The sequence below is a fragment of the Sceloporus undulatus genome, chromosome 4 (assembly GCF_019175285.1).
Source record: "Sceloporus undulatus isolate JIND9_A2432 ecotype Alabama chromosome 4, SceUnd_v1.1, whole genome shotgun sequence".
In the NCBI taxonomy this organism is placed as follows: domain Eukaryota; kingdom Metazoa; phylum Chordata; class Lepidosauria; order Squamata; family Phrynosomatidae; genus Sceloporus; species Sceloporus undulatus.
In genome coordinates, this window is record NC_056525.1 from 168,760,728 (window position 1) to 168,774,892 (window position 14,165).

The 14,165-nt window shown below is 40.0% G+C and overlaps 1 protein-coding gene across 3 annotated transcripts in view; it reads left to right on the forward strand.

Moving 5' to 3' along the window:
* The window catches only part of LOC121929270 (desmoplakin), a 56,585-nt gene that overhangs the window by 35,557 nt on the left and 6,863 nt on the right, over positions 1–14,165 (forward strand). The window contains exons 14-23 of one of the 3 annotated variants that reach the window (XM_042464646.1): positions 98–329; positions 1,756–1,970; positions 4,075–4,241; positions 5,263–5,401; positions 6,478–6,671; positions 7,515–7,677; positions 8,652–8,735; positions 9,541–9,648; positions 10,348–10,446; positions 11,294–13,588. In XM_042464646.1, the coding sequence (XP_042320580.1) occupies positions 98–329; positions 1,756–1,970; positions 4,075–4,241; positions 5,263–5,401; positions 6,478–6,671; positions 7,515–7,677; positions 8,652–8,735; positions 9,541–9,648; positions 10,348–10,446; positions 11,294–13,588 (3,696 nt within the window). The remainder of the gene's footprint in view (positions 1–97; positions 330–1,755; positions 1,971–4,074; positions 4,242–5,262; positions 5,402–6,477; positions 6,672–7,514; positions 7,678–8,651; positions 8,736–9,540; positions 9,649–10,347; positions 10,447–11,293; positions 13,589–14,165) is intronic. The other 2 variants (XM_042464647.1, XM_042464648.1) reach the window with 2 other exon arrangements.

A 14,165-nucleotide genomic window follows, 5' to 3' on the forward strand; every position in this document is an offset into this window, starting at 1 on the left:
AAATATAGGCATAATCCAGAGGAATCAATACTGTGAAAATGTCCTCCAACTTGTTTTGGTTGCTTTTCTTTAAATTGTTTCTGCCTGTCCATTACAGCTGAAGACAATGCGCAGAGAGGATTATCAACGTGTCATAGCTGACTTGGAGATCCATTATCAAGAATTCCTCAGGAACAGCCAAGGGTCAGAGATGTTTGGTGATGATGAGAAGAGGGTAATCCAGACTCAGTTCACAGATGCCCAGAAGCATTACCAGACCTTGGTCATCCAGCTACCAGGTCAACAACAACAACAACAACAACAACGTCCACAGCCACAGCCACCACAAAGTGAGTTCTCTGTAGTATGTAGATAGGCTAGAAGCAGTACCAGCAGTTGTACAGCATGGTCAGGCTGCAGATGGGAGGCTTGAACAACATGTGTGACTCTGATGAGCTAAACTTAGTTCTTTTTTTTTCTGTCTGTGGAAGGCTAGACAAGAATCAGATGGATGAGAATAGATCTTTAAGAGGTGTATTCATCTCAGGAGGTGCCAGATGGGATTTGTAAATTGTCAATGTGCCTCAGTCAGTATGTCTTGCTGCACCAACTAGCTGAGGGATTCTGGGAGCTGTAGTCCAAACAAGGAATTTTTCCAAGCTCTGATTTACTTGGCATTACACACCTTGTGTAGACTTCTGCTTCACAAAAAGACAGAAAGAAAAGATTCCACGTGGAAAGTAAGACCTAACAAGGAAGTTCTTGATATTTGGTTTTTATACAGTCTTGCAGGTAATTGGAAACTACCAGCCATTGGCAAATGCTTTTTAATTCTGTGGAATTATATCTGGCATACATTCAGCCCTTTTCACTGCGTGATCTTTACCAGGGAAGGGGAAAATCCGCTTATTTAACATTTGAACAGTGGTCTGACTGTTGGATTAGGAGTCCAGGAGACCAAGATTTGAATCCCCTCTCGGCCATCGTAATCTAGTGAGTGACTTTGAGTAAATCGTACTCTCTCAGTCATAGAGGAAGGAATGGCAAACTTCTTCTGAACAAGCCTTGCCAAGAAAAGCCATGACAAGGCCATCATCATCATGTGTCTTCAAGTTGTTTCTGACTTATAGTAAACTCAAAGTGAACCTGTCACAGGGTTTTCTGAGGCTGAGAGTGTGTGACTTGCGCAAGGTCATCCAGTGGATTTTCATGGTCTCATGAGGAATCAGACATTGGTCTCATGAGTCATAGTCCAGTGCTCAGACCACTCCACCATGCTGGCTCTAAGCGGTCTTCATAAATCAGAAATGACTTGTGTTTACATAACAAAAAACAAGCATGTTCCAGGTGCTGTGCTGAGAAATATTATTAGCTGTGATGTCATGCCTTTCCTATTCATAGGTATTCACTTTCTCAGACTTAAAAAGATGATACAGTGCATAATCTATTAATTCAAGGTCAGACAGAAGGTATGTTGGCAACTGCTGATAGGTCTCTGAAGTAGAGCAGTAAAGATTTTGCACTCTCAGTTAACAACCCGATAACTCCTCCACTACTCCCTCTCAATTGTTCTGCTGAAATGAGGAGGATATGAAATGGATGTTTGTGTGGAAGGACTGAGAACTGAAACAAATTCCTGGACTCAAATCTTAAAAAAATTCTTAGTGTTTGTTTCCTGTGCCAGGTTTTGGTTGTTAGATTTTGGGATTCTCCTTAAAAAGAAGCCTCTCTACTTGTTCCAGTACAACAGCCTGTGTTTTCCTTCCTATCCTCCAGTTGTGCAGACTGAAGTGACTCATTTGGGTTCTGCCAGTCAAGTTCAGATTCCAGACCGGAACCAGCAAGAAAAGCAGGAGGCCTGGTTGCTCATGGAGCTGCAGAAACTTCGGCGCCAGATTGAAAACTGTGAGGTCCGAATGATGCAGCGGACACCTCTCCAATTGGATCAAGGGGCGTCTCACAATTTGTCTATGAGAATCAGTGAATTAGAGGTATGCACAGTTTACACTGAATAGGCAGGGTATGCTTTATATGATTCAGACTGACTAAACCCAAAATGTTCTTAAGTTCCTCACCATCACTACTCCTCTTCTTCTTTTTATGCAAATTATTCACAACCAGTCAAATAAAAGAATGTAGCTGATGGTACATATGGCCCACTTCCAGAGCTTGGGCAAATTACTTGTTTTGAATCATAGATCCCAGATCCCAGAACCCCCCAGCCAACATGTGTGTGTATGAAAGAATTGAGTTGCAAAACAATACTGTAACTTTTCCAAGCTATGCATGTCTGTTGTAGCATGGTCATGACATATACAGTTTGCCCGCGTTATACGTGGTCTTGAGCTTACGTGCTCAAGCCGTGGGTTGCATGCGCGACGCAAGGGGCGGCGCATCCCATTCAAATGAATGGGTGTGCGTGCTTGTGGTGCCGCCGTGCATGAGCCCTATTGTTTCCAATGGGGCTCGAGCATAGACGGAATTCGCCTTACGCGGCGGGGTCCAGAATGGATCCCCGCGTAAGGCAAGGGTGGACTGTATATCACAGTAATAATAATAACAACAACAACAACAACAACAACTTTATTACAGCCATTTGGCCAGCACATATCACAGTAATTGCAACAGTACCAGCAAGGGAGGGACAGTAGTTTATTGCAGATAATCTCAGGTTCAGTTCTGTGCATTTCCAAGTACCAAGGAGAGGTGAATTAGGACCCATCTGGACAGACTGGAAAAATCAGAAAGTCCCTGGTTTGGTTCCTGTCCTTTCTGATATTGATATCTACATGATGTTTTCTTCATTTTGAACTATTCCCAGGCAACTCCCAACACTCATCTAGTCCATGATTTTGTTTCAAACAGCATCCATCTGATGCCTCTGGGAGTTCACAAACCGACATTAAAAGTGATGCTTCCCTAGAATTGTTGCTTCTTCCCTGCCTCCAGTAATCAGAATTATACAGCTTCTCTATAGAGGTTTCACTTGGCTGTTGTAGAAGCCATTTCTTAAAAGTTGTCCAAAGGCAGGATGGAATGAAGGACATCTTGAAGGCAAGCATTTAGGAAGTTATCCATATTTCCACAAGAGTTTTCAAAAGGTATGGCACTACCACTGAAAAAGGCCTGTCCCTGTTTGCTACTGGGCCTTACTGGTCCACCAGAGAGGTGGAGACTTTGTTCATCCTTAAGCTCAGTTTAAAGCAGGGATGGCGAACTTCTGAACACTGTTGGACTACAGCTTTCAGCATCCCTAACCCATTGGATATGCCAACTTGGGCTGATGAGACTTTGAAGCCCAACACCATTTGAGGGACATAGGTCCAAAACACACTACATAAAGAATCCAGTTTGAAATCGCTTTAACTACCCTGGCTCAATGCTAGGGAATTCTGGGAACTGTGGTTTTGTGAGACATTTAGCCTTTTTTGTCCAAAAGCTCTGGTGCCACAACAAAATACAGTTCCCATGATTCCCTAGAACTGAGCCAGGGCAGTTACAGTGGTGTCAAACTGGATTATTTCTGCAGTGTGTTTTGGACCTTAGTTTTCCATCCTGCTTCAAGGTACTGCTTTCAAAATACATATCAGAGCCAAAATTAATCTTCACATCCGTATTACCAAAATACCATAAAATCCAGCAGATTCTCTACTCCCCTTTGGATTTCATTTATATTTTACAATCACAATTCTTAAAGCTGCAGTGACTGCCTTTCTTCACAGATGATAGACCTGTCTTCTGTTATGTTTCACTATGTGTAGGGAGCTGGTGGTAGACATTTTCAGTTTTGCACTGAAGTTCATTTGAGTCTAAGCATGAACATGTCAGCTGGACAGGAGGAAGCCTAGCTGCATATTTATAATGTGGTTAAGTATAGACATAAGTGTTCTCTCTCTTGAAACGATAGCTGGAACCAGAGTTTAGAAAAGTTTTTTTCTGGGGCACCAGAAAATTCCATCAGCAGAAACTTTTCCAAGCCTTGATTGAAATAAATGTTTTACATGGGGGAAAAAACAGCTCATATGTCAGTTGGAGGTTATTCACCTGGTCATTAAAAGTGTGAGTAGATTACAGTGCCTGTCTTTCTTTTCTCAGGGGGTACAAAATGAATCCCAGGCAATGGCAGATGCTCTCAACAGGCAGAATGATTATCTTCCCGGTTTTAGAGGCTCTGAAAAGTATATATATTTGCAGTCTGAAATCAGTGCTTTGTTTCAGAAATTGGAGAATATTAATGCAGTCTCTGCTGGTTATTTAGACAGGTAAGGAATCAGACAAGTGGTCCTATGGTGTTTATATTGGTGATCCAGATTTCTATAAATGTCCTTTGCTTTTAAATACTTATTTTGAGAGGATTTAAATCTTATTTTAGCTACATTAACAGTTTAAGCTAAGCTATCTAAAATTATACAGTAAGGAGATATAAAAGTTCTTCAGTAAAATAACCATGCAAAGCAGCGAATGTGTCCTAATTTGTATGTACAAAAACCTAGTTTGCAACAATATACTCAGATTTCTTCACTTCATCATACTTTTGCTTGTGGAATTTTGCTTTGTTGTTTACATTCTTTGTCATTGTTCCATTTTTTATGGATGCCACAGCGCATTAATGAGCAAACCAGTATTGAACTAATGTTAGCTTTGCAGCTTCTGTCAAGAAATCATAATTTTACATCAAAAGTTCCTACAGCTCCTGTTGCAAGAGATTTTCATGTTTAAAGCCAGCCTTTGAACCCATCAAGTTCTCAGCTAGCAAATGCTTTCAACTGCTATGCCGCACTAGCCATTTTCAATACTGTTTTACATAAGTACTAGCTACTTATTTTTTCTCCTGTCTACAGAAAAAGGCAAGCAAAATTGCCAACCTTTGTTAAATGGTCAGTGTGATGAATTAATATAATTGAGGGTGGACCTAGATCTTGGAAAAGTTATTGGGGGTGATTAACATTCAGTATTTGGAAGCTAACTTGGAGGCTGCTTTCCCAAAAAAGTAACTTTTCCAAGCATGGGATAGACCATGCTGTATTTGTATAACTGCTTCCCTAATGTATTTTCTTGACTGTAGTTACCTTGTAATACAGTCTTATTCACAATCAAATCCCAGTTAGTGAGGGTTACTTCAACATACATCTGCATTATATTGTTATTTTTTTTTTTAGTATGCCATATTGTGACAACTTTGACAATGCAAGAAAACTTAGCTTAGGGGTTGGCGAGTAAAACAAGTAACCTATCCCAACTTGGAAGCTTGATTTTAAAAAAAATGGCATTGTTTTATTATAGCTTGAATGCACTGAGATCGCTGCTTCAGGCCATTCTCCAAACAGATGATGTGATACGAGTATTTGAAGTCAGGCTCACTGAAGAGGACACCCTTTCTTTGGATCCAGACAAAGTGGAAGCTTATCGTGCCAGCCTAAAGGTGAGAAAGAGTGAGAGTGCTTTTTAAAATGGTGACTAGACAATGAACCAGTTACTCAAAGTGGCTGGGTTTACCCAAACAATAAAGCAGAACTTCTGAAAATAATGCATCATTTCTCATATACAGTAAGCTGATGTGTGCTGTCCATTCACTTCTGCTTGTCTCAAAGTGGCTATAGTAGGAACTGGGGAATGTGTGGTCCTCTATATGCTCTTGGGCTGCAATTCACATCAGCTTTTGCCATTGACAGTGCTGGTTGATTGAAGCTGCACTCTTCCTGAACAGTTTGATGGGCTGTGTGTGCCCCATCCCCAAGCCATAGTAATAAGAAAAAAGATTCCACCTAAATATTCCACAAGGAAAGAGTTTTCACCTAAATATTAGGAAGAACTTCTTACTGTAAGATTGCTAATCAGCTGTGAAATGGGGTACCTCAGAAGATGGTTGACTCTTCATATTTGGAGGTCTTTAAACAGAGGTCAGATGGGCATCTTTTAGGAGGGCTGTAGCTGTGTATTCCTGCATGGCAGGAAGTTGGATTAGATGGTCCCTTCCTGTTCTAAGATTCTAATATTCTGTAGGTCTGATGTTTAGCTAAAGAGGGACTTTGGCCTTAAACAACTCAGGAACTAGAAGCCCATTTCAAACCTTGGAAATAATAAACTAACTCCTCTCAGTTTTCCTTTAAGCCCTTTCCTGCTGGTTTTTGTAGCTGTTCCTGATAGCAGAAGCAGCCATGTGGGGGCTGTCAGGCATCACACACCAGTGCGCTGGCTTTAATTTTGTGTAAAACCAGCCAATGATCTTTCAAATGCAGAAGAAGAAAATGTTCAATGGGGTACACAAAAACATGTATGGAAGATATTAACCAAATGTTGCTATTCGTGCTTCAGGCATAATTCCCTGAATAAATCATGTTTCCACTAGAAAAAAGAAGACATTTATAATTTCTCTGAATTTTACCACTTATTAAGTGTAATCATGTACAAGACAAGTTGTTCTTTCTTACACCATTCAGAGATTTAGAATATGAATGCTGAATAATTATTTGTGATCGTGCATGTTTATTTTTCTAGAAAATGAAAACAGACCTTAGCATGAAGAAGTCATTGCTCAGCACCTTGGAAGCAGAGCTACAGAAGGCACTCCAGGTTCACTCTCAATCATCCCAGTCATATGTTCTATATGATTTAGATCTCGGAAAGTACGTGGACAAAGTCAACCAGCTGACAGATCGTTGGCAAAGGGTGGAGAAGCAAATAGATGACAGGTTTGTTAATCGGTCTTTTTCTCCTGCAGTCCTTGTTTTATAGTGAAATACAATCTTCAGTGTGACACTTGTGAGTTCTAACAGTTTGTGCAATCTGTGATCCTTCAGATGTTGGATTGTAACTCCCATCATGCCTCATCTTTGAGTATCCTGGTGAGGCCTGATGGGAGGTGCAATTCAACTTCACCTGAAGGGGGAGAAGCTGCCCATCCTATTGTTTCAATAGAATTTCTGCAAAGGTGACATTAAGGGCTACCTTCAAGTTAAATGTTGGCAACCTAAATTTAATCTTGCTGAATTCCATCTGAATCATTCTTGAGCTGATCTGTGAGAGTTTTGATCTTGCTAGCTGAAAATATGCTTCTGTACTGTTGAAGTCATACCCAGGAAGCTATAGCTACATCTACTAAGCCAGTTTATTAAGAGATTATGGATCATACTTAGAAAGGGGTGTCATGCAGAATATTGGGAGCTTATCAGCTGCAAACATTCTATAAAAAGATGTGCTTTGAGAGACATGTTGCATATGAATATGTATTCCAGCAGTCATACACATTTATATACAGTGAAGGTTTTCCATAATAAAAAGTGTAACTTGTAAACTACAGGCTCCTCAGGAGCAAAATGAATCCCTCTGTTCTTAGGCAAGGGCTATATCCCAGTGGTAGAGCTCATATTATAAATCCTGGAAGGAATTCCTGGCATCTTTAGTCAAAGAGGGAGATCTAGAGACCTCTGCCTTACTTCTTGATTTTCTGCTGGTATTCAGCATAGGTAGGATTAAATAGATCAGTGGTCCAAATCAACATAAAACAGGTTTATGTTCTTATACATGTCTTATAGGTCTTGGGATTTAGAAAAACAAGTGAAGCAGCTGAGAACTTATCGAGATCTCTACCAGGTTCTGAACAAATGGATTGGTGATTCTAAGCGCCGGCAGGATGCTATTGAAAGCATGAAGTTGGGAGATGTTAGCACTGTCATGAGATACTTGCAGGAACAAAAGGTATTATTGTTTTGTACTAAATACTTCACAAAGTATTTTCCAGAATAAACTAGCATAGCATATAGGGTGGCATCCTGTTAGGCAGTTACAATGCTGAAAACTGGACTTTGTAATTGGCTTTGTATTCATATTTGTGATTGTGGCACCATTGCCATAACCATGCAGTGCCCTGTTCACCACCATTGCAGAACTCCATTACTCAGACCAGCTGACTAGCTTTTAAGGCAGGTTTCAGGGTTGGCTTGGGATATGGATTGTAGTTACTATATTGTATCTATGCTTCTGATCTCAGCCATAATCTGGGGTGGGACTCAAGTGTTTCTCAAATGTTGTTTGACTGCAAGTCCCAACAGCCCTAGCCAGTAGTGAAGAATGGTGAGTGTTGCTGTCCAGAAACATCTGAAAAGATGCATAACTCCCATTGCTGATACAATTAGTGAAGAATTGGGAGTTTGAATCAGGTCAGAATCCCTGTTGGTGGCTAAGGAAGAAGCACAAGGTCTGAGGGGCTAAACAGACTGGCCAAAAGGGTTGGTGCTGGGGTGGTGGGAGTGTGGCAGCTGCCCAACGCATGCCCCTACTCATGCCAACCGCATGGCAAGTGGAGTTATGGCACTCCTTTGGTGCAGTGTTCTGATGATGCTAGCCAAAAGGAGTGCCAGAAAGTGCTGCCACAGCAGCAAAGTTGCCTTTTTTTCAGCTCCCCCCCAAAAAAGCAGCATTTTGTCACTACTTTTAGGGCCGGCAAAGCATGAGATTGGGCCCGCAGCATGCGGTTGCTGTGAGCCTGATTTGGCCCCAAAAGGGCTATCTGTTTTGCCCCCCAAGCTTTATGTCCCAAGTTCAAATCTTGATTCATTTAGCAGTGCTTTGGGGGAATCTAGGTGAGTAAATGGAGATACTTGCCAGCCTGCTGAACCAATAGGAATTTTGACCGCTGGGAATCTGATTAAAATTCTTGTGTTTTTTGGCAGAACCTACATGGGGAAATAACAGGCAAACGAGACAGAGTGGAAGAAGTAGTCAAGAATGCAGAAGTGTGCTCCTCTGCAATCAAGGTACAGTTATTTTGAACACTTTTCCTTAAGAATTTATTTTTACTACTAGGGCTTCATTCTACAAATTTGCTTCTTAATTCAAGGGTAAATTCCTCTCAACCTTCACACTCTTAGTCCTTATCACAGTAACTTTTGTTACTAGAGAAGTGTAAGTTATAAAATACAGATTCTGGCTGATGTATGTCTGATATATTATCTATAGCACTGGCTGATCTAAAAACCTGTTAGTGCATAGGCTGGAAAGCACAAAGGCCTACTATAGGCCCTCTCATGGTTCTCTTTTGAGGGGGGAGAAAATGCCTATGAGATAATCTGATTTAACTTAAAATAACATTAACATATTTCCTAGGAACCAAACTTCTCTGAAGTTTAAACGGGTCTTCCAACTGCATAAATATATTGAGGCTCAGTCAGTCATGCCTACCAATGTTAGTCTTTTGTGATATTGTGGGCCTGGTCTATGAGAAACTTAAGACATATTATGTAATTCCCCTTGGGCTCATTATACATTGAAACCTTTTGTGTCATCTTTTCTTTAAAAAGTTTGACTACTTAAACCTTCATATATTTGGTCTGGAGAAAGTACTATATTTCTTTCCAGTTGTTTCCATTCCATTTTCACCCTTATATTTGTGGGGGTTTAAACAATTTTTACCCTTTTCAGTTGTCCCATTTTCATTATCATGGATTTAGAAGGGTGGCTTGGGATTTATTATCTTTCTGTGACCCTGAAAGCCCAGGCCATGAGGCAAATAATAAAAATCTTTGCTCATTGTATTGTGCTTGGTTGCTTTTCATTTTGCAGGATTATGAACTCCTGGCTGCTGCCTATAGTTCAGGACTGGAGACTTTGCTGAATATTCCTATCAAGCGGACGGTAGTCCAGTCTCCTTCAGGGCTAATCCTACAAGAAGTATGTGGCTTTTCTTTACATTACATTCCTAATGTCCTTCCATGGTGAAACCTTGGTCAGACTGTTGCTTTTAACTGATACTTCAAAAATGCAATTGTGAGACACATATGCAGTTCTGAACGAAAAGTGAAATTGTGTAGGAATTAGTTTCCTAAATGAAGTGAAAGTGTGCTCACAGGAAAAGCATGTGGTAAAATCTTATTCCAAGCACCAATGTGGTATAGTGCTTTGAGTGCTGGATTAGGACTCCAGGAGACCAGGGTTTGAATCCCTGCTCAGCCATGGAAACCCACTCGGTGACCTTGGGCAAGTCACATTCTCTGACCCTCAGAAAAAGGTAATGGTAAACCTCATTTGCACAAATTGTTCCAAGAAAGTCCCATGATAGGTTCATCTTAATGTGGCTATAATGTGGAAACAACTAGAACATACACAACAACAAGGTTGTTATTGTCACTTTGGAAGTTACATCACTGAGAACAGACATGGATACAGCAGACATGCTCTTGTCTATCACCATTATGCTGTTCTCCACTTGCTGCAGGCAGACTTTTGTAGTGAGGAATCTGTTGTACAACTTAGAACCATATTTATGCAGAGTTTTACATTAGGCTGTCATTTCGTTTCAGTAAAAACATTTTTGATGGTATTTGCAAGCTGTGTCATAGCTTCTGTTCTTGTTTTGTTCTTCCTTCTCAGGCTGCTGAGATTCAGTCTCGATATATTGAGCTTCTTACAAGATCAGGAGATTATTATAAGTTCTTGAGTGAAATGTTAAAGAGCTTGGAAGATTTAAAGGTAACTTCTGTCTTTATGTATTGTACAGATAAAAATTGTGCAGTGTACCAGATGTAAGTGTTTTATGGAGGAGGAGGGTGTTATTACTGTTATTAATGATAGTAATAACAATCCTTTAATGCAATCACAACATTCTGACACTTGTATTAGTTAATATAGGTGTTTCTACTACTGGAGCCATGTTTTTCTGCTATACATGTCACTCTCCATTGAGGAAACATAGCTTTCTTCCATGCACATGAAATTATGGGATGAAACACATAGGTAGGAATGTGTGACAGGTTAATTTTTTAAAAAAGAGAAAGGTGCGATTTGTGGAATCCAAATTTTTTGTGTGCATTTTTTCCCATTTGACCCATTATTAGTTCAGAATTGATACAAGATCAACTAATTTGTTTGTTTACCTTGAAAAACATCTGATGACATTGAGGTCTTTTAGAAAAGTGTCTCAAGACAAGTAAAAGAATCTCAGTTTAAGAGACAACCCCCTCATTCCAAATGCTAGGATTTACATACCACAGCTCAACCCTAAATCTGTTTTCAGATTGAGGCTTTAACTCCAGAAGACATACACCCCTTTGTTTTTTTCAGATGTAATAATTTCCTGTGTTTAAGGTACTAAGAACCGGAGAATAGTAAAACATCCTGATTCAGAATGTCAGAGTCTGATCCATTAAGATTCACAAAATAATCCACAGTTTGTTATGGTCAAACATGAAAAGATATTTTTTTAGAACTCACTGTGGCCTGTGTTTCATTTTTTTTAAAGAGCACATTGTATTGGATGAAATTGGTAAAAAAAAAAAAGGCTGTCATTGGTAATTGTTTCTAATTTCTGACGTTGCAGATGAAAAGCACCAAAATAGAACTGTTGGAGGAAGAGCTGAGACTGGCCAGAGATGCCAATTCTGACAACAGCAATAAGCACAAATTTCTGGAGCAAAATCTGCAGAAATACCAAGTGGAAATTTCACAGCTTAAAGCCAAATTTATGGGCTTGGAAGAGTTGAAGAGACAAGCTGAAATGGATGGCAGTTCTGCCAAGCAAAACCTGGACAAATGCTATGCTCAAATAAAAGATCTGAATGACAGAATAACAAGATTGACATATGAAATTGAAGATGAGAAGAGGAAAAGGAAGCTGCTGGAAGACAGATATGAGCAGCAGAAGACTGATTTTGATCAACTGCAGAAGACAAGGCAGAATGAGAAAGAAAGCCTTGGTTGGCAAAAGATAGAATCTGAGAAAGTCATCAAGGAGAAGGAATACGAGATAGAAAGGTTAAGGGTTCTTCTCCAGGACGAGGGAACACGGAAGAGGGAGTATGAGAATGAGCTGGCTAAGGTAAGAAACCAGTTTAATGAGGAGATGAGTAATATAAAGAACAAGTATGAAACAGAGATTAACATAAAGAAGACCACCATCCACCAGATAGCAAGCCAGAAAGAAGATGATGCCAAAAATCTCCGATCTCAGATTGATAGGCTCCAGAGAGAGAACAGAGACCTGAAGGACGAGATTGTCCGCCTCAACAATTCTATTCTGGAAACTACAGAACAACGAAGGAGGGCAGAAGAAAATGCTCTTCAGCAGAAGGCGTGTGGCTCAGAGGTGATGCAGCAGAAGCAACAGTTGGAGCTGGAGCTGAAACAGATTATCCAACTGCGCAATGAAGATAACGGAAGGTACAAGCAGGCGCTTGAAGATGCTGCTTCAACCATCCAGGAAAAAACCAAGGAGCTTGAAAGATTAAAGATTCAGCTGCAGGAAGAGGCTAAAAGTCGATGGGAACTTGAAAATGAATTGGCTAAGGTAAGGAACAATTATGACGAGGAAATTATTAGTTTAAAGAACAAATATGAGACTGAGATTAATATCACAAAGACCACAATAAATCAGGTGACGGTGCAAAAGGAAGAGGAAAGCAATAGTTACAGAACGCAGCTTGACAATGTCATCAGAGAAAACAGGAGCTTGTGTGAGGAAATTAGGAGACTGAAGAACGCGATAAGCCAGACAACGGAAAACCTTAGACAAGTAGAAGAAAGTGCTCAGCAACAAAAAGCCATTGGCTCAGAAATCTCACAAAAGAAACAGCAGCTTGAAATTGAGTTGAAGCAGACTGTTCAGAAATACTCAGAAGAGACCATGCGTTACAAACAGTCACTTGATGATGCTGGAAGAACAATTAAGGAGAAAAATAAAGAGACTGAAAAGCTGAGAAAGTTGTTAGAAGCAGAGACAAACCAGAGGAAATCTTTGGAGGAAGAAAATATCCGATTGCAAAGAGTCCAGTATGATCTGGAGAAAGTCAACATCAATGCAACAGAGACAATCAGCAGGTTGAAAGTGCAGGAGCAGGAGCTGGGGCGGCTAAAAAGCGAATATGAAAGACTTGCACAAGACAAAAAAGGGAAAGATCAAGAGAGCACAAGGTTCCAGAGCAAAGTAAAAGATCTGCAGCATCAGAAACACACACTGGAGGAGGAGCTTAATAGGCAGTCTAGAACATTAGCTGAAGAAACTTCCAAGAGGAAGAAAGTTGAAGAGGAATTAGAAACCTTGAGGAGATCTTTGAGAGAGCAAGCTGTTAAGATCACAAACCTCACTCAACAGATAGAGGAGGTTTCAATTGTAAAGAAAAGGAGTGAAGATGACTTGAGACACCAAAGAGAAGTGCTAGATAATCATATGAGAGATAAGCAAAGATACATGGAGGAGATAAGGCAGTATACTTCAGAGGTGGAAACCTTGCGTCGCCAGATGGTCCAGGAACAGGAGAATCTGAAACAGGCTCATGTGCGCAATGAGCATTTGCAGAAGGCTATTGAGGATAAGAGCAAAAGCCTCAATGAGTGCAAGATAGAAATTGAAAGACTTCAGTCTCTTACCGAGAATCTAACAAAAGAACATTTGATGTTAGAGGAAGAGCTGCGAAATTTAAGATTGGAGTATGATGATCTGAGAAGGGGCAAAAGTGAAGTGGATGAGGAAAAAAATGCCACCATAATTGAACTAAGGAATCAACTACAAACAAGCAGCAAACATACCCTGGAACTTCAGGGTCTGATAAATGGTTTGCAGAAAGAAAGGGACAATTTGAGACAGGAAATTGAAAAAATCCAAAAGCAGGCTCTAGAGGTATTCACAAATATTTGATCACAACTTTACTGTCCATCAAATGTCATAATTTAAGACCAAATTCATGTTTAATCAATCAGTGAATACTAAATTAATGCATCTTAATTTTCATTAATTCATTCCCTTTAATTTGACTTCTAGTTTCAGATCCAGATTTGAGATCCTTCTAGAGTCTGTTGTAAAAATACCTATAAAACATGAACCACATACCAATGAACTCCTTAGATGAGGGAATCTCCACCGCCACTTACTACTTTCTCCTTCGCCATTTTCAGATTCTGAGTTAAAGATGGAGTATATATTCTGCATTTCACTACATTGGAACTAGACTTAGTCTTACATAAAATAGTCTCATTACAATCAATGTTGTGACATTAACTTAAATCTTGTTGAAGATTAGATGTATGATGGGCCCTTACTATCCACTGGGGTTTAGTTCCAGTGGCATAGTAAAATGATATCCCTTGTATAAAATCACAAGATCAAGGTTTGCTTTTTGTAAATTTTAGGACCATTTTCAAGCTGTGGATGATTGACTCCATGGATGCTGAATCTGTGGATACAGAGAGCCAACTGT